General features: G+C 41.6%; 1 protein-coding gene across 1 annotated transcript in view; it reads right to left on the bottom strand.

The window, feature by feature from the left end:
• Positions 1 to 233: 233 nt before the first annotated feature.
• Positions 234 to 27,499, bottom strand: part of PID1 (phosphotyrosine interaction domain containing 1) — an 84,890-nt gene continuing 57,624 nt past the window's right edge. The window contains exon 3 of the mRNA XM_058812306.1: positions 234 to 2,192. Coding sequence (XP_058668289.1) covers positions 1,716 to 2,192 — 477 coding nt within the window. The 3' untranslated portion in view covers positions 234 to 1,715. The remainder of the gene's footprint in view (positions 2,193 to 27,499) is intronic.

The following is a 27,499-nucleotide window of genomic DNA, read 5'->3' on the forward strand; positions in this document are numbered from 1 at the left end:
CACAACCCCCTCATAACCAACACAAAACCTCACAGCAATAATTAACCTAAATATTGAAAAGAAAGTAATATTAAAATGTTAACAGCAATTCCCATGAAGACTGATGTAATAATTAAATGGAAATAAATTAACATTTTTGTTCCACTAAATGAAATAAACACAGAACCCACACACACAAAACCACAGAGTTTATATTGGAAAGACAGCTTAAAACTAACAAGGTTTAGCTCAAAACTTTTTTTTTATTAAAGTATGAATGCATTTATGCTGGAGAACAGTTTACATACATTGTAAAGCAACAAGCATATTTTCAAGAGGTGTGGGCCCTCCTCAATACATCTCCATGCTCAATCTACATGCTTTACCACTGGACTCACACATACACTCTCACATACAAACACAGAGACACAAAACACAGACACAGAGCTATCTGCTTGGATTAGCTTTCTTTTAAGGCTTCTGTAAGGTGCCCTAGTGCCCCTAACATTACCATAATTACAAACAAAATTGTACAAAGGAGCAGCATTACTTGCAAACTATTGATCTGCTCTCAGCCTTAAAAAATATCAAGTGAAACAAGTTTTTCCTTTATTTGAGTTTTATTAAACATCTGCATTTAAGAAAGGCATGACTGTATACCTGTGAACAAGGAAAGATATGGAAATCTTAACATGAGGTTCTCAACCAGAACAGCTGTTCAAACCTGACTCCTAAGGGACCATTTCCTCAGCTCTTTCCAGTGAGGCAGCCCTGTGTGGTGAGACACTGCCAGCTCCATCCCACCAGGGCCGCTCGCCCAGCAATGCGGAAAGGGGGACACAGAGCGGTGCCCACCGTGCTCGGATCTCGTCACACCTGAGGCTGATGAGAAGTCACAGTTCTAACACTGACACACCCAAGCGTCCCTCAGCTCTTCCCAGCGGGCCCCCTCCTGTGGAGCACATCAGGGTAGGATAATGCACAGACAGCAGGGCTGACTTGCTGAACCCCCAGCCACCAGGGAGTATTTCTGCCCACCCCTTTTTGGTATCCTGCAGTACATAGTCTGAAACTGCAACTACTGGTGTTGGGTGAAAGACATGGCAGCCAGTACATTAAGAAAATAGGTACAATGAATAAAATAAAGGATAGCATATGATATAATGTGTACATACAAGCATCTTTCATTTTTTATCTGTGAAATATGAATTAACTGCAGAATGCCAGGCCATTAGTCTAAAAGGCTGTGTATGGCTCTCTTAGCCTACGTATGGTCAAAGGATCTGTGTGATGCATCATGGGGAAAGATTCTTCAGGAACCATTAGGGCTTTCCAGGCCTACTTGCTCTTGTGCATCAGCATCAGCCTGCAGCTAGGAATGCCAGAGAAGCAACTAATAAAATTGCCTGACCAGTCTCATAAGACAAACAGGAATGACTGCACTTCATGGTATGTACCTGAACTACAGAGACAAGAAAGGGACAGTGATGGGAGGGTGACAGAGGTGGGGGAGGGAGATCTTCTTGTCACTTTTACAACAGCAGCAGATTTCAATGCAATGTAATTACTTTAATAATGCATATCTGTAGGTACCAAATTGCTCTTCTGATTTAAAAAGGTGGTCAGACAAGTGTTTGGCAGTCCTTTCATTACCCAGTTTCAATTGTTGCTTATTCATCTATCAGCTCTCATTCCCTAAGCCATTTCTGCCTTTGCTGAACTGTGAATGACTTCAGTCAACCATCATCAGATTCAAATTCATGAGACACTTCCTCCGATGAGCTGTTCCTGTGGATCCGGCCATCGCTTTTCATGCTGTGAAAAGTCTTCTTAAAGGCCTCCATCATGGCGTGGGCCAGCTTCTTGGCCTCCAGCTTGCTCTCACACTCCACAGCGTGGCAGTCCATCTGGTAGGACAGGTCATCGTTGATCTCCCGATAGACCCAGGCGAAGATGTTTGGGCTGACGTTGTGGTCAGCAGTGCAGTAGGCTATACGTGCTACCTGAAAGGTATCCATGTGCACTGTCGCCTCGCCTTTGAGGTCCAGATGATGCAGCCAGACTTGGAAAGGGCGAATTTCCAGAAGGGCATTAGCTGGGTAAACATCCTCCCTGGTGAGTGTGTGCTTCTTCCACAATTCAATGACTGGTTTTTCTGTGCAGCCTGACAAAAATTGCATCCCTGTTGTGGAAACCTTACCCAAATATGTAACCTGCAAAGAAGAACAAAGATAGGTGAAAACACAGAGCAGACTCTGATGGTACTTTCTGCCATCCCGGAGAGTTCCATTGGGGAAATAAAAGCACACACCTCCCCTCACAAACTCCCCCATTTCAGCATCATTTTCAGTAAAACAGTTTTCAAACTGCTTTCCAAATATTTGCTTTTACAAATGCTGACTTCACCATTCCAACCCAGAGATTAAAAATGCCCAAGTGTCTGAGTTTCAAGGCATTCCACTTTCTTCACCTCCCCTAGAAAGCCCAGCTTGAGAGCCCATGACTACCCCTAAGCTCATCTTAGCAAGGGCAAGTGCCACTGGAGCAGGTCCCAGGTAGCTGTGATGCAAACCACATCTTTTTTTTCCTTCATACTTTATTCAGATGATTTTCTGTATCATATTTCAAATATTAGTATTAGGGAGATGGAGACATTCTCAGTTTGATAATGCAAGACTGCAGGGGGTCTGAAAAGCGTGATCACACAGTAGAGGATTTTAAACTGAATGTTTCTTTTCCAAAATGATCCTGTTCTTCCACCACTTTGGCTACTTCTACTTAAGTATTAAGCCAGCAATAGCTCAAAGCTGTTCAAAACTGTATCTTTGAGCAGGGCTGAGATATTTATTACATTAATTTAAGAAAATATGCTGTTAAAAAATCTAGTAATAAATCTACCTAAGTTTAATCACATCATCTCTCTCCTTTCTTGTCTAGTCCTTTTGAGTAATACCCTGTTAGGCAATCAGCACAGGAAAGCAAGGTGGTTTTAGTGCCTTTACAGAAATTTGTTCACCAAATATCAAATTCACTAGGAGGTCCACATCAAAATTCTGTATTAAGCCTGTGCAGAAACATTCCCCTAAATCTGTGCAGCTACTAATGAGGCATCTTTCCACTTACAGTTGAATGGAAGATTATTTTATCTGGGAAAAGGGATTTTCTCTAGGAAAGACAGGTCAATGCCACATAAATGCAATTATGCAGATTATTCTATTTATTGCTGTTGTCAGGATGGTGCATTTAAGAACAACTGCATGAAAGCAAAATTGTTCCTCATTTATCTCTTGCAGCAGTAACTGATTGAGACAGAATCTTTTACCCCTTGCTTGATGTCTTAGAACCTCTACGTTTTACTCAAGGCATTTGGAGGAAAAAAGTAATCACACACACTTTTCAAACTAATTTCTTCAAAATTCTGCATTAAACACACAGTATAGGTTATTTCTATGTTGTAAATGTGTTAAGAAATGTATAGAAAAAACAAGGAATTTCCACATTTAAGCACATTAAAAAATCATAACCACAAGAAATACAGGATTTGGAATCCATGCAAACAGTTTTCCACAAGAAAAATATTTTGCTGCAAGTTTCACACGTTTTGTTAAACTCAGAGGCCTAAATTAAGCCATAATTAAGGAAAAAGCTCACAAAACTTTATTGGAAGTCTGTGTGGCTTAATCACGCTTGCCAAAAAAGCAATTTCCTAGCACTAACATTTCAAAATGGGAAGTCTTATTCTTTGCCTATAAATATTCATGATTTGCACTGGGAATATGTTGAATCTTATAAATCTTTGTATTTTTTTTGGAACAGTGGGAAACACAACAGCTAGAACAGTTAACAAGGCAAGACCTACCAGTGTTTTGCCCTATTTTATTTTATTAGTGATGAGAGTTGAGTTCCCTAAAGTACTGTAGAAAAACTTAAAAGAAAACCGCAGCGTTCACAGTGCCAACTAAACACATACAAACAGCACATCCAGGACCAAAGAGGAATGTGTCTAGAGCATACTGGGGGGTATTTCAACATATATCCAAAGTCAGATTGCTTTGAATGGAGCAAGATCATTGTGCAAATTTGCACATTCAATATATTCTCCAAAGGTTCGCTCAGCACTGCTTCATACTCACAAGCCAACTAACAAAAGACAAACACTGTAACGTGACACTTGGGGTCAAGTTCAAAGCCCATTGCAGCATCACAAGTCCTTCACTAACTACCAAGAGATTTGCACAAAGATTTTAAACCCCGACGAACAGCGACGAACAGCAAAATAGCCTCTTGCTCATGCACTTTGTCACTGGTCAAACACAGCTTTGAATCCCTGGCTGCAGGAGAGAGCTGCCACCACGGCAAACATTTTATCCCCCCAGCTGCTGTTTGGAGAAGCCCAGTGTCACCTGGAGACCACAGAAATCAGCATCTCTCATGGGTGCACAAGAGGGGATGCAGGGAATTGTTTCATTGCTGGCTTGTCCTAAAGAGGAAGCTGCTGCCAGCTCGTGAGCTGCCCTGAGGAGCAGCACGAGCATGGGGAGAGGAGAGGAAAGCAAAGGCAACTCCACTCCTCAGTCAGTGTTGCTGAGCTCTGTGCTGCAAATTCACCCCAACACACAGCATCAGCTTCTGAGCATGGACGACTCCCAAGTGATGCTCCAACACCTTCAGCAGCCAAGGAGCAAAATCAGAGCAAGTTGTAACACAGCAGCATAAATTGAATTTAATGTTCTCCTCTGTTCCTCTGCAGCAGCTAGCTGCAACCTCCTGTTGGCCATCAATCAGTGTGTGTGGCCTGCAGAAGAGTGAAGCTCCAAAAAATAATGGACTTCCCTAAAATAAAGCAGTTGTATTTTAAGAAAAAAAAAAAAAGCAGCGAATTACTCTTTAAGCAGCCAATGCAAAAGCAACTAATAATAAGGATGGAATTCTGGCTTGTTTACCAAAATGGGACGTACTGTCCCAGTTCTGTCACGGTATAACTGTGTAGGAACCTCTGGAAAGTTGCTTCTTTTAACATGACTTTGAACCTCCATTATATAAATCTCCTTTTCCTTTGAGGACACATCCATAAATATTTATAAGGTGCTTAGACATTACAATAAGGAGTTCACAGAAAAGAATAAACAAAACCTCAACTTTAAAGTTTCTCCTGCGCTGTGTCTTATATAGAAACATCTACACCTACTAGTGCTGTTACTTTTTGGTTTTTAAAATGAATTATCCTTTTTTTTCCTAGTTGAGACACAAGCATTTGACAAGAGTAGCATCACTGAAGCTCTTGGTGAAGACCAAGATGTCTAACATTTCATCACAGCATGGTCCCCTGCCAAAACAGAACAGGGATACAGGGGCTGGGGAGACTCCTCCACCCTTTGACTCACAGAAAGATACTTCTCCCTGAGCTCAGAATCACAAGGTTATTCCACAAGCAGTGCTCCCTCCATTTTGGCTCCTGCCTTGACACATCTCACAGCACACTCACCTTTGTTTAAATGCTCAGAAACCCCTGACCACACTATTACAGTGAAGCTAGTACAGTACAACCACCTTCCTTTTCAATTTCCAAGTCTGCCAACCAAGGGTCAAAGAACAGATAATCCCTTTCATTATCAGTTGGAAAAGAAAGCTATTTTGAGGCAAAAATTCCCACTGGTGGTCTTTCCCAGTAAAATCATTGATATCTCATCAGTGTGAAACCAGCAGGTACTATAAAAAAAGACCCCAAAAAACCCCAGAATTTCATCTTTAATAATCATAAGACTGAGATGTGAAGGGCACAGAAAGGCCTTAGTAGTAGCAGTAGTGATGTTGTTACAGCTATCATTGCACATAGGAAAACACACTGAAGTGCCTGAACAGCATCAACTCCACAGCTTTACTGACCAGAGAGTGATCATTGACAAAGACAAGCAAGGCCACAGTGCAGGCTGAAAGGCACATCCGTGATAATACAGCTCTGACCACCAGCAAAAGTTCACCAGGACTCAATAATGCTTTTTCTTCCTCTGAAACTCTGGAACTCACTTGGCAGCAAACATTAGTCCAGGAAAATTACTTATTTGTGCAAGTGTGGCATGTCCAATAGCAAGTGTCATCGTATACACAGTGAGGCCAGGACCTTTATTCCCTCCCCTCTAGGGTTGTTAAGCACTGGAACAAGCTGCCTGGGGAAGTGGTGGAGTCACCATCCCTGGAAGTGTTCAAGAAACAACTGGTCATGGCACAAAATGCCATGGTTTTTAGTTGACAAGGTGGTGTTTGGTCAAAGTTGGATTTGATGATATTGGAAGTTTTCTCCAATCTTGATTCTCATAATTCTATGATTCTAGTCTCAGTGCAAGGCAGAGCAGCTACAGGTTGGTTGCAACAAGTAAATTATGATGCTGTTGCAGCCTTTACTTATTTTGGACACTATTTTAAGGGAGAAAAGGAATGCAAATTCAGCTCAATGCCACTGTGTTAACCTTAAGCAGTGAAGGCATCTCCTATCATATCTTCTACCAGGGATAAGAGTGTATTTCTTTATGGCCGTTTTAGTCCTTTGTGTGCTCCATCTGTTCCACAAATTTCTAGAAGATACATACATCTCACAAAAATTTCTTGGGCGTGTTAAAAATTATCCACATTCTTTCCTGCCCTTCTATGGCAAATTTCATGCTCTGGCAAGCCACTGTCACCAAGCATGACATAAAATACTCTTGAGGTTTCACCACCTCTATGCTTGCAAGCATCCAAACATTTTGTAAAAGCCAAGATGTTCTGAAGAGGTCCTTATTTCACCCTAGAGATTTGCCAACACCCGTGTCAGTGTCTGGCAAAACTGTCCTCAATTGAAAAATGCTGTGCCTTTGCCCTTTTGTAATGCAGCTACACCCATGTGACACATAGAGATGTCTCATGTCAAAGGACATGGAGAATAATTGATGTCATTTTTCATGCACTCTCCTGGAAAGACAGAAATATCTGAGTATTTTGACGTTGTTGTTTTCAGCCCCTTCAATCCAATAACATATGGTGAAAATATCTTTTAATAACTATGTTTAAGAGCTTACCAACTTTGAAAAGACCAGTAGAGCAGCTGCAATAGACATTTAAACTTCTAGCACACTATGATTTGTCAGAATTAATAAGGGTTTTTTTCTTTTCATATCCTTTTCATACTCTTTCATCATTGATCTCACATTTTTCACTTGCAATTCATAGCAGATAAAGAGCAGCTTAGCTCCTGCATGTGTCTCTCTGATCTCAGATGTGACTCCCCAATGGATCATATATCCATACTGCCCCTACCTCACAAGCCTCACTTGGGCACCTGAAGTTAGGCAGTCATTTGACTTTTTCTCCTTCTGTTCCCTATCCCCAGCCCATAGACTATCAGTGCTCCAAGAAATCAGATCCAAGTTGTAAAGACCCGTAATTACTGCATTACATGAGGACAGATGCTCTCTTGGCACAGGGACACATACAGGACTCTCAGCTCTCTCACTATTCAAGACCATGATCAAAAGATCATATATAAAATTAACTCCTTATTTATTTAATATATGTATTTCTTCCATACTATATAAGGAGGGTCTTTGTCAGCAAAATCAACACAGAAAATGAAAAAAACAAAAATAGAGCACTGACCTTCAGCTAGCAGGTATTTACTCTGCATATTTGCAGTCACTAGAGGATCTTGAATCTTGTGCAATCTTAGTAGTAGGTGACTGTCTCTTTTGTTTATCGGTGTTTTAAAATAAACATTCCTTTAGCCTCAATTTTGGTCTAGTTGCTACTGATTATGTTTGATGAAGACAGTTTGCCTCACTTAAATGTGAGGCAAGCAGAGGTAATGAGACATTTTCTTCCTGAAAACACAACTGCTCCTGTGACACCTTCAGGATACGTGGCAATGAAGAAAGTGCCTGTAAGGGTCTGTGCTAAGATGCACAGGTACGGACCCTCCAGTCAGCAAGCAAACCATCACAGAATCATGGAGACATCAGGGTTGGGAGAGACCTTTAAGATCACAATCCACTCAGCACCACCACTGCAACCCCTACACCACTGAACCACTTCACCCAGCACCAGATCCAGACACCCTTAAACACCTCCAGGGATAACAACTCCAACATCTCCCTGGAAAACCTGTCCAATGGCTGAAGCTTGTCAGTTCATCCCAGCCAAGCCAAGAAACACCAGCCCAAAGATCAGGTAAACCTGCAGAAGTTTTAAAGAATAATGCAGAGGAGATTGGAAGAACAGCAGCCAAAAGCAGGTTTAGAAGGACGTATGCATGTCTTGTTGAAAATTGCTGCAAGAACACATACATGGAGATGCTCCCTGGGTTTGCAGCACAAAAGCAGATGCAAGATGAGAAAGTTCAGGCACATATTGTCACAGCCAGGACACAGCAAGCTTCATCTCCACATCATCACAAGATCTGGGAACCTCTGCAAGAAGTTGCTACTCAGGAAACTTGTGCTCAACTTCACTGCAATGACAGTGTGCCCAAAGCCCCCAGCGGCACCTCCAAGCTGAGTGGCTGGGGAGAATCAGGGCTCACCAAAGAGTCGCAGATTTGATGGCTGAAACTAGTTTTTCTTTTATCCTCAGTGGAGCTGGAATACAAATGGGACAGGCCTTCAGCATGCTGTCCAACAGCTTGGTAAGTCCTGGCACAGCTTTCATGTCAATAAAAGCAGATTTAGCTGTAGAGTAATTTTCAACATCTTTAATTAACACATCCAGCTCCAGGCACAGCAGGAGTGCTCTGTGCTGGACAGGGTAGCCGTCTCACCACACCAGCTCAGCTCTCCTCAGCCTAAAGCACAGTGACTCAGCCTCAGGCTGGCAGCTTGGGATTTAGAGCCAAAAGCTGCTTTTTGGCTCTGAAGGAAAAACAAAAATATCCCAGACATTCCACTGGATCACTGAGCAAATATCATGAACTGCATTCAAGCAACATTTGCTTAAGACCTAAAAAATAACTCAGTCAAGTAAAAAGGCTCACAGTTTCCCTCTGCCTGTCACTGCTCCCTCACCCACACTGCCTGTGTCCAGCCAAAGCCTTGCAGCACGAACACAAGGGTCTTTGTGGGAATGGCAGGGCTCCTCAGCTCAAAGAAATACACAGTAAATGCAATAATGTGGCTTACAGAAATATGTGAAGAACTGTTTTATTTTTGAGACAAAATTCAGAGGGAGAACAGACAGAGCTAGGCAACTATTTAGTGGAAAATAACCATCAACTCTTAGGGCTGCCCACTGGATTAGGAGAGAAAAAAAAATTCATCAGTAGTTAATGTCTGATTTATTCCAAGGAATCAAAGGATAGCTCCAGAAAAAGCTGGAAGTATCAGCAGTTCTTCAGCAGTTAAGTCAACAGCATCTGACTCCTTTTGCGGGACCAAGGCTGAACTTATGTCTTACAGTCATGCTACAATTCCCCCTTGAAAACAAAAATAATAAACAAGCCCAGCAAGAAATGCATTTGGCTCTTTACATCTTCAGAACTCCTAAGGAAAAACAACTGCTGGTCAGCAGCTGCTCCAGTTGTCCATCTGTCCCCACAGCCAGGCTCACAGCAGCCCTTTGCAGGTGCTTTTATTTTCCCATGTGTTTCTCAGCTGTGACCATGCAGCAGATCCTGCCTTAGAAGCCCCCCAGGAAGGGGTCACCACACAAGTAAGGCATAAAGGGACAGCACAGAATAGTCACTTTGGATATAGTTCCCCAACTAAATGCCTTTGAAGGACAGAAGAGCTTTCATTTTTAGTCCATCATTGTTCTTTCAGGTTTTACAGCCCCCATGCTTCTCAGAAGCTGCAGCAAGCAAAGGAGTAGGGAGAGCTGGGGCACTGTGAAAATACCTTTTCTTGAAAAATGCTCTTCCCCAGTAGAAAGAAAAACATAATACCAATTTCAGTGCTGCTGCTTCTGAAGTTGCCTAGGAAAGCCCTTTAACATGGCAGCGGGCAGAACAGGTGAGTTACTGTGATCCAGAGTGGGTGTCCCAACATCCAGTCCAGGGCAGCATCTCAGGAATGGGGCTTCTCTGAGGGCAGAGCTCACCCAAGAAGAACTACTAATTTCTCAAGCCCTGTGCAGGACAAACACTCCAGGCACTGCAGATGACTGGCATCAAAGTGCAGGGCACATCTGAGATAATGTCCCAACTCTGAGTAAGACACCAAAAGCACACAGACATCTCCGAACCCCTCTTCATAGCTAGAGAGCTCTACCAGGCCTCCCACTGGTGGCAGTTGAGGAGAGGAACAGAAGACAACATGCAGAATGCCCACAGGAGTGAACCCTCCTTACCCTACCTGATCAGGCCCATCAGCAACACTACCCCACACTGCTCAAGGAGGATGTGGGAAAACACATCAGCATTTGGCAAGTTTAAGATTTAATATATAAATAAACCTACTGGAAGAGAAAAAAATTACCCTTGATGGCTTAATTTATAAGCTCTGAGAGGAAAAATAGACAACCAGAAAAGGCCCACTGAGTCCACAGGCCAAACAGCCAGTGTGGGGTAAATAAAGCAGTGAGCCAAACTCTCCCGGAATAGAATCCTGAGAAGCACAACCATCCAAGCTTTTCACCTTTCATTACATCAGGCTGCTGCTCAGCAAGTCTTTTTATAAACTACCCCAGGTATTAGAATACTGCCTTCAGTTAGATCTAAGGGCATCTAACTTATATCCAGTGACCAGGAGTCTCTGCCTCACCAGCAAAATAGTTAACCAAGCCCAAATAGTTAACCAACAACCTCAGCAAGAGCCAGCTCTGCTCCCTGCAGCCTCCCATTAGCAACAAAAGGATCGCCTCTTGCATTTCATTCTCCACTGGACAGGAAGCTCTTTTTGTGGTTTGGCTTGCAGGGATGAATCTGAAATGAAATCAAGTGGAACTGGCAAACTGCAGTGAGCTTGCAGTCAGAGACTCTTCGGTCCTGGTGTGAGTGGAAGATTTACACTGCACTATTTAAAACTCAAGAAATCAATTTCATTCTAGCAGCAATTTAAAAATGTTTTTGTGCAAGACATAACTGAATGAACAAATACATCCATCACACACAACCTCAGCAGGGCTGCTGGACACCCTATTGTACAAGTCAATGATTACTTTTATTCCCAAATATTTTCTTTATGTTGCTATTTAGATCACTTTCCTCCTTTGTCTCCTTTCATTGCCTCATGTAACTTCCTCTCTCGCTACTCAGTTACTGCTGGGTTGAAATTAATACTTGGATAAGCCAGTTCATTTCCCATTGCCCTTCAGGAGTCTTCACAGGCAAAGAGAGAGGTGGAGGCAGCCAGGAAGGTGAGAAAACCAACCCACTCTGTAGCCATTATTGCAATTTCTGGAAGTTTCCTTCACACAGAGTCCTTCCAAAACCTTTCCTCTGCTACCTCAAAACCTTCTCACTGAGAATATCCCTTCTGCCAGGAGAGTGTGGCATAAATTTGCATGACCACAATGCCCCTGCAGGCAGACACCTACCTTGATGTTTATGTACAAAGTACACACAAACCTCTTTCACTACACATTCTTTATTCACATGAGGTTGAAACCAAACACGGAAATCTGATTAAGCACCTCATCATGTTTCAGAAAGCTTTTTAGTCCTGGGCTCCTCACAGCTATTGTCTCATGGTAGAGGGAAGGAGCCCATGGACACAGAGGGGAGCAGACTGTTCACTTTTACTTTGTTCCCCTTCCTTTCCAACACACAGAAAATTCACTTTGGCATCAGTCCTACAGAAACTTTTGTACCTCATGGAGCATGCAATGAGGGAGTATAAGAACAGTTACGACTTCAGCCACCTTTTCCATGGAGGCATGTGTATTTTACATACTCTCCAAGACTTTGGGCACTGAAGCACTTCCAGAAAGCCACACAGAATTCATGTTTTTCACTATCATTTATGGGTAAGAGATCTGTCCTCAAGGTTCCCTTCTTTATGCATTCCCCAGGAGATCCTTGTGTTTCTCCTTTAGTTCTTGCCTTCAAAAGAAGATGCCAAGTAATAAAATTGAACAAAACCTCTGTTACTAAGAAATTCAGTTCTGGAGACCAAAAATCTCAACTGCACTTAATTCCTGGCACAACTTGAACAACACCTGAAATTAAGAACAAAAGGGAAGGGAGCCAACTTCAGGAATCACTGGAGATGACTACAAATTTGGATTGTATATCAAAGGAAGTGTCAGCTCTACACTGCAGGAAGAACAGAAGTAATGTTCATAAAATTATTTCAATTCTTCCTCCCCCAAGTGCTATAAGACCAGTACCATTCAAAAAAAGAGATAAAATTACAAAACAAATTACAGAGACTCCCAGAAATAGCAGTATTTGGTCCTTCTCCTATCATTCACACACTGCAAATGAAACACATTCCCTGAGGAGTACAGGGAACACAGAAGTATCAACCCCATACAAATGTAATTGTACCCACATCCCGCAAAGTCTCTGATTAAAATACTCTGTCATTACTTCTACATCTCCTTCATGAATCATTACGTGAAATGAGTTCCATGACTTAACCAAACCCTCTGAGATTCCTCCCGCTCTCAAAAATTTTAGCATCTCCAGGAAAAGTCTTGTTTGAAGGCTGGAGAAGAAGAAATACAGTGCCTACACGGGGATGGAGCACTTACACTGCAGCAATGAAAAACAGACCTTGCACATTTCAACTTAATAAAAAGCACTAAACACATTATGAAGAAGAAAATATAGTTAAACAACTCTTTTTCTTGCCAAATGAGTCCTTAGATAAATATGTCTGATTTATCACTTGTTTGTGTTATCAAATTCTGGATCCAGACCATGGCAACATAGGCTCTACACAGACAAGAAAGAATACAACCTCACTGCCTCTAAGGTTCATCACACTGTATTACAATTAAACCAGAAATTTCCCACTCAACAATGCAAGAGTATGTTAGCAGACTAAACAGAAGACTTTAAAGGAATAAATACATCCCAAAGAGTATAATGATGGAAGACAATGGTGCCATACAGTTTTTAATTCATTTCCAAAGCCATGGTTCACAGTGCCTCCAAGGTCCTGTTTTCACAATGGATTTAGTGCTTGCCTGTGTCTTCAGTACAGTCACTTTGCATTTAGATAATGTTTTTCCAACCAGCACAGAAGGACCTGAAAGTGATCCTTAGGCCTTGTGAGTGAACTGGGTATTCATCAGGCTCTCTGGGCTCCAGAGATGCCCATCTCCTGCAAATTCCTCTCTGCATCAGGAGGCTTTTCACAGTGTCACAGAGGGAGCCTCCTTCCTTTTAAGCTGATTAATTCAATCACAGTACCACCCAAGCACCTCTCCCAGAAAAAGGTACATTGCCTCCAACCCAATCTCTTGGCTGTATTTCACCTCTAAGGTGACAAGCCTGCAAAGCAGCCAGAAATGCAGCCCTTAACCACCTGCAGCAAAACTGAGACACGGGGATTTCTATAGTGCTAATTTCAGCCAAGATGAAAGGAAGCACTGAACCTAGGATGGGAGAGCCTAGAAAACAGCACTCCAAAGTGGAGGACTGTCTGGAGGAAAGAAGGGGATAGGGGCAAAGGTCCTCCTCTCTGGGGACAGCTCTGCTTATCACTGCTGCAATTTATGTCATCTATTACAGCAGCTTGCCCCAGAAGCATTCAGATGGTTGCAGGTCAGACTGATCACTATTCACACCAGTTGTACAGCAAGCTCCAAAATCTCCCTTCATATCCACAGTTCATTTCTCTGTATTGCAGAGGTCGTGGCTTTAACAAAGGGCAGAAAATTATTTTTCATAGATTCCACTGACCCTGAAGTTGACTTTGCAAAGAGAAAATCTATAGCGAGTAGCCCTGCTGTTGATCTGTTTGTTAAAAGAACAATCAGGTGCAAATTTTAGAGCTCTACGGAAAAAAGGTACTTATGAAAATAAAGAAATCCTTCACTGTTTTTTCACAGTTACCATGTTTATGCAGTAATGAATACCTGCAGCTAAAAACATCATAATTCTATTTTCTACCTTCCAGTTTGCAGCCTGGCAGTCACTGGGCCATGACCAAACCATAGGGAGTGGAGAGCCCACCAGGGACTTTGCCACTGACACTCAGATACCTTTACCCAGCTGCTGCTTGGCCTAACCAGGGACAGAGGGCCAGCCCTGGATAAAGCAACACTGACTCTGAAATGGCTCTTCAGCATGACAACAGAACTAAAGAATTCCTAAAGAATTTAATTACAGGATTACAACACAGGATGCCTATAACATTCTCTTGAAGCAAAATCCATTGTGTAGCACAATAAGCTCAAGGAGGTCTCACCACCTAAAAATCAACATATGGCTATGACTCCAATACATATATAAGCAATTACTTCAACATTTTCCATTAACCAGGTGTTTCCCAGCTCTGTAACAAGCAGAAACTCAGTCCCATTTATCATCATCCTAGAGTAACAATTTTCAATATAGTTTTTAAAATTATTTAATAGAATAAGCAAATCTTTTAAGAGCTTAATAGCCCTTGATCATATCAAACGAAGAGTACAACTAGTGCATAATATTTTCTCCAGCACTTTCAGGATCAGACAGAAAGGAACAATAAAGAAGAATAAAGAAGCAGTGTCTGAAATGGCCAAGCCAGGAATAACTGCTCACAGAGGACGGTTTCTCTTCCCCAGAGACAAGGAACCAAATACTTCCAGGCATTTCAAGAAAGCCCATGGGTTTGGAGTGCTCTCCCCCTTTGCTTTGACATATTGACAGAGAGATTTTCAAAAGAGCATGGACAGCAACACGTGTCAAGCATTTTAAGAAAAGGTGACCATTCTCTCAGTATCTAAAAATGCAGGCAGAAGTTTGGCAAGAGAAATTAGTGTGTGCATTAACAAATAAAGAATCACTCATCATGTAAAGTTCTGTAGCTTTCCCCATGTAGCCCAAAGAAGCAGTGTTCCTGTTCCCAGGGAGCCTGATCCAGCACTGGTATGAGACACTGAGACATGGCTGTACCTGTACTTTTACACAAGGATTAGAGCCTCTGCTAAGCCTCCCCTAACACTCATTTCCCACCAAAGCTGTTATTATTCTGGTTAAATGGTTTTAAATAGAAAATGCCATATATTTTAGGTTATTTATGTATAAGCTTAAATATGACAGCACAATAGAAAGCAAACAGCATTTTGGGTAAGAAAGAATTTACTTTATGCGAAAATACAGATATTTACAGTACAAGCACAGACTACATTATTTGTTTCCTATTATCTGCCTCTAGCCTTCCACTCTTTTCTTCTGCTGCCTCCTCATCAAAACAAATTGGTATCTCTTGTTGGACCGAAACCAAGCAGAAGATCCTTTAATTACAGTGCAAATCCACAAACAGCAGTAAGGTTCAAGCCATGTATGCAAAAATCAAATCTGAAGAGACCAACCTAGCTATTCCTGGGAAGAAATCTTATTTACAAGAAAGCATACTGTATCGACAACAAATTCATGGGGGGGACAAAACCCACAAAAACAACAACAAAAAAACCCTGCACTGTTTCTTACTCCAGGCAAGAGCAGCCAACACATGATGTTTCTTTGTAGGATCTTGTTTACCTTTTGTTTTTCAAGGAGAAAAAGCTGAAATAAAGGTTAGTCCCCTCCTGAAAAAACAATTACTGTGGCAGACAATATAGATGTAATTTTTCTTCATGTTTTGTTGTTAGCAAGGTCAGATATTTAATTTTTTTTAAGTAGTTATAAAACAACAGCCTCTCCCTTTCTCACAAAAGTACCAGAGAGATTATAAAAATCTCCACATTAAAATCAACTACAGCAAAAATAAGGCAGCCCCTCCCATGGCAGCAAGATCATGCAACTGCAGCACAGCCCCTGTGGGGATGAACTAATAACACCCAGAAATGGCATTAATGCATCATATCGTAATGCCTGTCACAGCCCTGGGTTCCTATGGCCCCAAATTGTTCAGCAGTGCAAACAGACAGCTTCCTCTCTGCATCCTTAAAGTGACACTCTGCTATTCTAATAGGCTATGACAGACATATATATGTACTGCAAAATAACTCTATTGAATTATTTATAACACTTTTCTTCTTAAAGAAGCATTTAGCAAGCTGTATCATTAAAATATAACCAGCAGCTGCCTACATGGCCCTGTATATGCCAAATTCAGAGTTTAAAAGAGGTGATGAATGGCATTACTGAGGGAAACTGCAAGGGCAATTTATGAGGGAGCAGTGCAATTAACAGAACAGAAATTGGGCTCCAGCAGCCACACTCAGAGTGCTATTCCTGCAAAAAGAGACACAGCTTTCCAATGACTGCAGTCCTTGGGACACTGCCTCATTGACAGCACAGTGTCATTAGAGAGGTGTCTCCCAGCACGGTGAGGGACGGGGGGAGCAGTGGCCTTGCACCACCTCCACACCCAGACTCTTGGCAGAGCAAGTTCTGGCTACATAAACACTCAGGAATAAACAAATACAGAGGACAGGCACATATGAAGCAAGATAACTCCACTATCTTCTTCCATCTGCTTTCCTTCCTGCCTGCCATTTGCTCTGCTTCCAGCCTTTGCTCCCGGCAAAGGGCAATCCTGGCAATGGACAAGTGCCTCTCTCACCCCCCAGCACTGCCTGCACTGAAGGCTGATGGAAGGAGCTGCCTGGACACAGCCCAGGCAGAGTGTGGAACCTATAGAAACTACAACTTCATCTAGGGAAGACTGGAAATGTGTGGAACAGATAAAGAACCACAACATGACCTGGAGAAAGCTCTTGGGAGATATGCAGCTGTTTTGAGGGTGGATTGCAAACCAGAGCACACCTGTCACAGGGAAGTGCATGGATGTCCCTGGATAATCCATAAAGATACTCCTGTGCTCCTTACATCAGTCAAATATAGCTCATGTGATCAGGAACCAATGACTAGAACGAGCACTGTAAGGTTTACCCAGACATTTTTAATTTAAGATACCGGGATGAAATTTTAGAAGGTGAGCAGAAGAAATTCCATGGAGTGATCCAAAAAGTGCATCTCAAGGGTGGGTCATACAGTAGAGGATACCAGCCAGAAAGGCTAATAAAAACAGAGAAGCTGTGAGATCCCAGCAGAACTGCCACCTGTGCTCTCTTGGAGGGGGTCCAAAATGATGACAGTACGGTACCACAGGCCAAAGCAAAATCTACTCTTCATTATATCAGGCTGCTGCCCTTTGGAAAAACACATAACCAGCACAGCTAGGTTTAGCTAGAGAGAATTTTAGAGAAGGCAAAAATCACTTTGGCTACTACTTATAGATTGGGTTTGGACTTGCATTAAGAACTGTCTGGAAGACATCATGAAACCAAATATTGCTCTTTGATGTAGAGTCCAAACTGCTCTGGAGTTTCTTGTTAAAATGAAAAACTTTTTTCCTTTTATGCTTTAGGCAAAGGAGACATAATGTCCTTCACACTTTCCAGCTAATGCTTAAAACTCTTACACAGCTCTATGTCAGGTATAACTAAAATCTAATTAAATCAAGGATGCAATGGCAAGAGCAGGCTTCATCTTGCTTGCATTTTTCTCCAATTCTAGCAACTAAGCTGCCACCTTCAGGCACCTACTTCTTTTCTGAAAGGAAAATTAAGTAAGCACACACTGTAAAAGAACAGAAGAGAAATTTTTATCCAGGAGTGTTTAGCAAGTGTAGAAAAGGAGATAGAGCTCCAGACTTTGCCAAATGGCACAATCATCTAAAGCCTGGAAAAATTCTGAATTAACAAAAGACTAACACAAATCCTTCCATATAAATGGCTAAAGACACATGGAGCAGCTTTCACAACACTCAAGGTGTTTGACTTAGGTACATGTACAGTCATTCTCCTTTTTCACTACCTAACCATTATAAGGAATGCAAACTCTTGGAATCACAGTTTCTTCCACTTACATGTGCACTTCTCAGCAGATGATTCTCAGATGAACAAAGCCCTAATCACTCCTGAAGGACATTATCACATGCGTAGCACTGCCAAATCACCCAACACCTCATATTCTGAAATCACAGTGAATTCTCAGTTGAAAGGAGCTATAGCTCATCACAACAGATGATCAGCTTGAAGGTATTAAGAAAATGGTGGAGTTTGTGGTGGGGTTTTTTTAACTAAAAAAAGACAGACTGGTGTCCAACTCTTTAAGAGCAAAGCAACAGAGAACAGGAATCTAGCAAGATCACAGAGCAGAACTGACCTTGGGGTTCCCAGTGTTCCCTGTCAGCCCATGTGAATTTACTGGATGCTTTGGCAACAGAGCACAGCACTGGTGTTCCCTGCCCCCTCTGAGTGACTTCATGTAAAACAGCAACAGCTTAAAACCAGAAGAGAATTCTGACACCCTTGAACAAGAGACAGCATAAAAGCTGGCCAGAAGAAAACCAAGGCTAGAGCTGGGGGCCAGCCCTGGTAACCCTCATGAGGTAAAACACACATTCCTGCTAGCAAATGAAAGAGGGAAACAAAATCTCTTCTCAGCAAAAGCAGTAGTAATACCTTTCCAAAAACTGAGTCCTGTGATATGGTCTTGTCAGATCTATCATACCAAGATAAGCCAGCCGATAAAATGACTCGAAGCAACTGCAAAAGCCTGGCTCTGGTTCATGACTCAAATACCAAATAATTATATGGACGTGTATCTGAGGAATTTCATCCTGCCCCAGGTTATTCCCAGCCACTGCCTAACAGGAAGGTTGTTTCAAGTTTGACCCGCTCTGCACTTGGTCACCAGCATTTGTGATGTGGAAGAAATAAACTCAATTTTAAACTCTGGCACAGAGCACAGGAAGCAGAAATATAGTGGCCAGCAGAGTCTCCTGGGCACTGATGTCTGTCATTTGAAGCAATCTCTGGTTTTAAATTATGTGAAGCCTTTCAGATGTTTAGTCCGTCACCTCTGTCTTCAGCAGCACAGTCCATGGTCACTCACATCAAAGGTGTCTGAAATGGAAATCTGGAAAGCTCACAGATTCCTGACAAAAACCTAAAAAAAGGCTTTAAAAAAGGTTTTCAGTGAGGAAATCTGTGTTTAGCACATAGAACCAGATGCTGATACACCACGTTTATGCAGAGCACAGTATATATTGAGGTCACACGGGAAAATGGGAGGGTACTACTACAGTATCTCCCAAAAGAGATGAAAGCAAAGTCGTGGTGCCACAGTGTGAGTAAGAGCCAGTAGCCAAGATAAATACTCTGCTTGTTCCTAATGTGGCTCAAGCACCATAGTAATAGGTGTAATTGCACCAAAATTGAACAGGATCAAAATTCATTCTGCTGGCTCATAAAGTCTTCCAGCATGATGAAGCCCCTTGGAAAGGAAAGCTCATGGTCACAAAGACAATGACACACTTGATTGGGCAAGCTAGATTAGTGAATTGAGTTCAGAGAAGTTATTGTGCAAGGCATGAGATCACTCTAAGACAGAGGAGGCAAAAAAAGGGGAAAAGACATTGTATACTAATACAGCAAACAACAATATCTGGAATCCCAAGAAGTCAGAGAAAGTGTCTACCATCACCAGTGCACTTAACATAACTTTAAAAGAATCAAAGATTCCTGAAAATATCAAGTCAACAGAAAATACAACTGACATTTGCAGGCAAAAATGAAAAACCAACACCAAAAAAAGTAAGAAAGCTGAAACTGAAATTTCAGTCCTGGTGTGATGTGGCCTCCCATCACAGGAAGGTGACATTTAAAAGACTGCTTTGAGAAAGCTGGATGACGTCTGTGCCCAATGCCAGTCTGTAGCCACAGTCATTTGTCCTTCCTGGAGCTGTGTGATCACTACTAGACACCATGTGAAACAAGGAAACAATCAGCAGTGCATGGGACCAACTCTTTCCACTTTTTCAAACACAGTCATTAAACTCAACAATGCTCTGTGACACACACAGCTCCACAGGGAATCATAATTCTTTTTTAGCTGCAGAGATGTCTTATCTTCACTTGGAACTAGAACTCTATCAAGAGCATTTATTCAGAAACATTGCTAAAGTTCCAACAGCTGCCTTCACGGTCATATATGCAAAACAGTAGGCTGGAATTCTCAATTAATCTCACAAGAGAGAATTAGGCTGATGTCACGTAGTTTGAATAGTAATTATAGCATGAATTAGAAACTGTTCACAGTAATAAAAATTGTTATAAACAGTTCTAGATCCACAGAGTATGATGGATGACTTGTTATGACATTGAATAATGTTTTAAATATTGCACTGCTTAAATTCCAGTACAAAGTACCATATTCAAATTTAGGGTGATTCAAATTTGATTCACACCAAAGGTTTGCTTGACCTGTAGTATCTCAATTTAGAAATATGGGTACAGCCAGTTGTCCATAAATGGTTTTGCCAAGAAGGTCAACATGATGTTTTATTTGAATACTGCATGATTAAAAAACAAATCTTAGTCAAACTACTGGGAGCTTTTGGTCCTGTAAACACAGTGAAAGTCTCAGTCTTGAAAAGAATCTTGGAAGCATCACTAAAGCTGGATGAAAAAGCTACCACTGCCCAAACCAAACTAGGTTATATCCAGCAATGGATGCAGCAGCTTGAACATCTGCCTTCAACACCAACACTCTTCATAATGGCACCTTCTGGGGGCAAAAATATTCTAGCTACCCAACCAAATACCACTTTCAATTGATATTTTTAAACTTTGATCTGCCTTTGGCAGCCCACTATTTATAATGATATCCCATACTATTTTTCTGGAGTAAAAATGATGGGAATATTTTGGTTTATTTTTCTTGCTGCTTGACAGCTAATCAAATTTGATATTTATATTGTACTGGGATAATGAAATGTCAAGATGGATATTATAACAACATTTCTGAAGATAGCAATTTAACCTTCAGCAGTCCAATTTGATTCAATGGTGTCTACATGCTTGCAATAATTGTATTTTAGAGCCCTGAACCTTGATGGCAGAAATAAATCCTTCCCCTCTTAGATTGGTGGGTCTGGAGTGCCACTCAGTGGCCAAATACAAACAACTCTTCTGTTAGCAGACACCTCCCTAACACCAGTCAAGTCATGTGGTAGAGTCTAAGTTTGGGATATACTGGATATGGGATATACTGGATTTGTAAACAGTCATTCTGCCTTTACTTACATGACAGCCTAACACAATGAGGAACATTTTTATTCCTCATATAAACTGGGGTCATGACACCTTGGTGACAGTCAACACATCCTCAGTGAGGCAGAGAGCCCCCAACTCAACAAGCTGAATCTCACCTCTCACTTCAGAAAAAATCCACCTGCAACAAACATGTCCCATGTGCATGATACACAGAGGGGGACCTGCAGCCCATCCTTACCAGTGGATAACTGTGAATCCTTAGCACTGTGAAACTTATTTAATTTTAAACCTAAATAATCAAGTTTCTCTACATAAACAAATGTGCCTATTCTAAATTAAGAAGGAATCAGAAACTAGGAAGGGGCAGGCAAACAGAACTTTACAAAGGTGGGAGCATCTGCACCACTTGTACACTACCATCACAGGAGAATAAATTACTATTTATTTGCCCACAATATCTCATATCTCCAGGGCATTGCTGAATTTGCATCACTCTGACCTGGCCAGTTTCAAGGGCAAAGCACTTCCTGTAACATCAGAAAATTTCCACTTCCTCTTACTCAGCTGCCTCCCAGATACTGAAATGCAACAGGGATTTTTGTGTCCCTACTTGTTTTATTACAACTGCAACAACAGCCAGCAACAGCATAAACACCACACAGGCAGCAGGTGGTTAAGAAAAGATGGAGAAAATTAGTTTATGCATGACTAATATCTTTCATCAGTCAGAGAATAAGAAAAAATTCACTCCTAAATTTAAAAAGTTCCTCACAATTGAGTTAGTTGCACTGTTCCTTTTCCAGTTGGATAGTACAGTATACAGGAATGGAGAGCAGAAGTAATTATCTTGCATGTAGAATTGTAACTATAGAAATGAGATTTCATTATATCAAAAATATCAATCATCCTTTATTATTAATACCTTTACTGTAAGCTTACTTTTTTTTTTCTCTTGTTTTCTCTCAAGAGTAAATGGCTCACACTGCATTTAAGAACTTTAATCACTTTTACATTGCTTTCTGAATAAATTCCAATTAGGTCAAATTAGTATTCAGTGTTCTTCAATAACCCATCCACACTGGTTTAAAGAGAGGAAGAATACTATCTGGTTAAAACTTCATATCACACCGGAAACAACTGTCAAATATAACATGAGGCAGAAAAGACAATGCATTCTTAATTCAACAAGACATTAACTCATCCAGCATCAATCCACACCACTGGGCAAGGCTCCTGCTGGGACATGACTCATACATGGGCATCAGTCTATGGGAACAAGAAACTGCCTGTAAAGCCAAAAGTTGCTGCATGGGAGACTTGTACCCATGTGGGCAAACCTCAGAGGCTCAGGGGCTGCTGCAAGGTGTGTTTGTATTGCTCACTTCAGCAGAGCCTGGGATGCTGGAAATATTCATACAAAGTAAGGTCATCACAATTGTGCCTGCAATGTGGCACCAAAACATCTTTCTTTCAAAGGAGGAAAAAGGAAAAGGAACAATGTGAAGTCATCACAAAAAAAAAGAAAAACCCTACATGATTTTTGTATAAAATCTGTGAGCTCACTGTTCCCTCTGATTTCTTCGCAAGAGGTGCCATGAGAAGCAGCTCTGGCATGCAGAAGGTTCTTTGTAGCATCATTTTCTTAAACCAGAAGGTGACAAACAAACAGTGACAGTGTGCTGATACCACATCATCCTTACACAGAGGAGGTGCTAGCAGGGCCCTAAAGGATGGCAAAATTTTTCATCAAATCAGATACAAAGCCATCACCTGGTTTTGTCCTCCAAGTTATCAAAACCATTATTTTCCAAGTACCTTTAAATCCCTGTGTTCTAATTAAAAATGTGGTCCAACCACTGAACAACTGCAGGCAGATGCATTCTGTGTTATTCAGCACTTGAAAATGAGAAAAATGGACATGATTTGCTGAGAGCAAGTGAGCTACACACCTGAGATATGAATTACACACTTGAGATATGAATTACACACCTGAGATGGGAACTGCATACCCGAGATACATGTCACAACCACATTTCAGGGGGGCTGACATCCAGCCTTTTCAAGCTGGAGGAGGCTAATGGTGGGCTGGGATGAGCCCACAGAGCTCCCTGCCACGGGAACAAAAAGCTGAGCCAAACTGGTCAAGAGCTCAGAGAGGAGCACCAAGCTGAGCTCACCAGCTCCTTACATTTTTCATGTGACTTCAGTGAAGTAGTACTCAAGCACAGGAACCCACCCCACACTCTCTGCATAATAGGAAACATTGACTTTTGTGAATGATTATAAACAGAAGGCTCTTGAAAGGGCTTTACTCCCCAACAGAACCCCTTAAATATTTACATTCTGAGGGCTGATGTACAGTAAAGACTGTTCACTGCCGAGGATGCCACAGTCAAACTGCTGCCTAATCTGCCCCTCAAGTTCATTTGCAAATAAGCCACCTATATTCTTCCCTTCCAGGACACAGCTCAGCCATCCTCTCAAATGTCTCTGAGTAGCCCCACCAGAGGATGCAGCTCTGCCCTCCATGCCGCAGCTTTCTGGAAGCAGCAGAAATAATTCACTGCAACAGACAGATCTTAAGCAGGGTATTGTGTTCTTGTTTTTTCCCTAGGAGCTAAAAATGGTAGTCAAAAGAAGCTGCTAATACAGCCCTCACACCCCTCCAAAATACAATTCGTATCTTGGTAAGCAAGAAACCCAAGACAAATGCAATGAAAATGTGGAAGGAACAAGATAGGGACATTTGAGTCACTTCTGTGACACGACCAAAGCTTTTACTAATTGCAAAACTGTGCTATGTCTATTCAGCAGCCCATTTTTCAGCCCTTCATTTAGATAGAGAGGCCTACATTTAGCATAAGCAAACAAAAATCCTGAAAATTCACAATAGGTGGTTCCTGTTCTGAGACAGCTCTAGTTTATCACTTTTTTCTTTATTGCTATTTAATGACTCATATCATGCAACTCTTTCCTCATTCCTAATGTCTGCTGCAGAAGTCTCCTCTAGAAAGATAATACTTGAATGCCTGAGGGACAGTCAGAGAGAAAGATAACTGCAAAAAATCACGGGAGTCATCATTTCCTAGGTCTGTATTGAAACAGATAAAGCTTCCATTGCCAAGATTAGTTCATATAGTACAATATATGGGGAGATGGACAGATCTCTTCACATGGGATGATAGGATGAATCTTTCCATCAGATATATATGCAGACATATAGGAAATAGCTTCTTTGAAATCAGCTGAGTTACTTTTGATTCACAGCCAGAAATATAAGGTCTGAAATGAGTTTGTTCTGTGACTTGGCAGCTGGAAAATCCAACTGATTGTCATAGAGAAGGTGCATATTCTTTTGCAATACACCCAGGAACACTAAGCAGAAAAACATAAACCAGATGTTATCTTAGCGTATCATTGCATACAGACCCATTAGTTACTCACTAATTTCATGCACAATAATCTGCTAAACTAAAGCTGTAACTGTCACAAATGGTGCTGTCCCTATTTCATCATTACAGGTGATTTGAATCACCTTGGCTAAATATGAACCATACTGCAATTACTGAACAAAGTCACTAACCCAGATCTTCACTTCTATACATTCCCTAAAGCCTGCACAGCAGTCCTAAACATTTTGATATGGGCTGGTTTATATAAAAGCAATATAGTCACCTCCTGCTTTCAAAATTTTAAGTAATGAATCGGTTTCCACAAGTGTGTATTATCTCATTGCTGGCCAACATCCCTGACAGCACAGGTAAGTGAAGATGTTTTATACTGCACATAATGGGAAATCAGAGATCTATACTGTGAAAATCAATAAACCCCACATGATTTCACAACTAGGCTTGCAGAGATTCCTCAGGGATTTCCCTGGAGAATCATAGCTAAGAAAACTGAGGATATTGTAAAACCAATACTAGAGTGTTTTCCAAGTGGGCAGATGACTTAATTTAGACCGTAACATTGCTATGACTTAGTAAAATATACTGAAGTTAAGCAAAAATAGAAAGTCTTTTTCAAATGAGCCTGCACCAGCTCTGCACAGCTTTTGACACCAGCCATGAACACTGCTATGACCAGGTGACATCCTCCCCTCATGCCCCCAGCCCTGCAGCAGCACAGCATCTGCCTGCACTGGCTGCACAGCCACGAGTCTGGCTGCAAGGCACTCACTGTGGGTCACACTGGGGACACAGCCTCCATCCTCTAACCCTGTGCCACAGGATTGCCCAGATAGCAACCTGCAGGATAACTGGAAAGCAACTGCACAATGAAAGAAACTCTGCAGAAAGTAGAAAATATTTTCCATGCTTTCTATCCTCAGGAGACTGCAGAAGTCACGCACAGAAACCTTTGGCTCCTACTGAGAGAAACTAACTGTGCTCAGTAGATAATAGCCTTTAGAAAGAATTGCAGGGAAATAGGAATACATTCTGCCACTGGCTGTGGCTACAGCAGTTCATACTGAGGCTCGAGGAGCTACCACAGGAAATGCATTGCAGAGTGAGCCCCAGGCTTTCCCCCTCTTCTTGCTGGGAAGAGTCAGCATGCAAGGACCACATGCTCTGCATTCCTGATGCTCCATTCACAACCTGCTTCCTATGCAGTACAGAAGGCAGGATCAAGGGTTTTCCTACAGTCTACTACCCCAAATTTTAAAATCCAGCTTGATTTGATTGTAGGTACCTACTTCCCCACCACCTGCTGTGACTCCCTACCCAGAGCAGTGCCTGCCTAGATATGGACAGAGAAGAAAGAGCATCCCTCCCTCCTCCTCCAAGCACCAGCTGAGGCTGTCTGTCCTAAGCAGACAGCTGAAGCTCTACCCATGCAAAGCCTCCAACAGCATAATTAAAGGATTCCTCATCTAAGCAGGAAAGCAATTTATCCTTGCCATTATCAGAATGCCTCACAAATCTTCCAAGGGCCCTTCCAACAGCGCTGGATTCGCACTGACAGAAAGAGCCATTGATTCCATGCTGGCAGAGGTGGGAATTCAGGGACATATCCGCCTGCAGTTAATACAGCACACACAGGGTGCCCTCAGCAACACCCCATGGTCCTCTCTAGCTCCAGGGACAAAACCATCAATGTTTCCAGGCTAAGCTGCTGTAGATGAGCTCCTTGAAGTGCAGCTCTTTCATCATGGATGCCTATTTGATAACTGCCAGCCTCTAAGGTAAATAATGGATTTCCATTTCAATTGATAAGCATCATTTACTGTGCATCAAAAGGACCTCTGTCAGTAGAAGGGATTAGAAAACCAGGAGGTGCCTCAAGAAGGCCTTAAAGCTTTCCCCAGATGAATTTAGTCTCTGAAATCTCCATCTTTTCTCATTTCATCTCCATAAACAATATTATTTTATCCACCAGGTTCTGCAAATCCAGGTAACTGATAGCAACTCTTCTTAGGTGGGGGAACCTTGGTCCAGGGTCAAATAATGTTTTGCCAGTTTTGTAATGTCATTAAAAACCAAGGAAAACATTTGTGTTTGCTATGACTTTGATGTGAAATGAATTTAAATGAAGTCATTTAGGCTGAGCTTGGGGCAAAATTAAAAACCCCACATGGGACACAACCACATAGGAAAGCAAATTCACTGAGCTTTGCAGAAATCATTATAGAGATCCAAGCGGAAAACCCATTGTTAACTTACTGTAAGAATGGCTAAATTACAAAGACAACACTGAAACATTATAGTCAAAACACGCAATCTTGAAAGAATTTAGGATTTTTCCTTGAGGCCACTGCAGCCCAGGCCCCCAGTGGGTCTGTGCACAGAATTTCTATTGTCTTCAGCAGGAGACTTTTGCATGGAAGAATCACTAACCAAAAGATTATTTCATGCCATTGAAACAGGTTTAAAATGTTTATATTATATACAGACATATACACAAATGCACATCTTTTCAAAAAATCTTAAAAATCAGGGATTACCACAAATTTTCTCAATCATGAGAATTGGAAAGGGGTCCCTGAATTGTTATCAAAAGATAAAGTAATTTTCTAGAAATACAAAATAAGTAAATATATATTTTTTTTAATTACTTAAAGACTTCTTCAAGAATTCAGCTCATTTCTTAAATACTCCTACTTTTCTTTTTTCTGAATCCTTTGAAAGAAAGATAGCCTACCTCCTTTCTAAGCCAGTGAGCCAGCAAACCATCTGTGGCATATGTGACAACACCTATCCTGATATTAGAAACATATTCCTCTTCATCTTGAAATACAACAATAGAAATATAATTTACCACACCCTTACTGTTTACTGCAGGACATCTCCTCAAACCAACAGGCCCCCTCCAGCAGTGCTGGCAGCCAGTGGGCTGAGCACAGTTATTTGTCACCTTAGCAAAAGAGTGACCCAAAGGAGGGACCCACCTGCCTTCC

The sequence above is a fragment of the Ammospiza caudacuta genome, chromosome 11 (assembly GCF_027887145.1).
Source record: "Ammospiza caudacuta isolate bAmmCau1 chromosome 11, bAmmCau1.pri, whole genome shotgun sequence".
NCBI lineage: Eukaryota > Metazoa > Chordata > Aves > Passeriformes > Passerellidae > Ammospiza > Ammospiza caudacuta.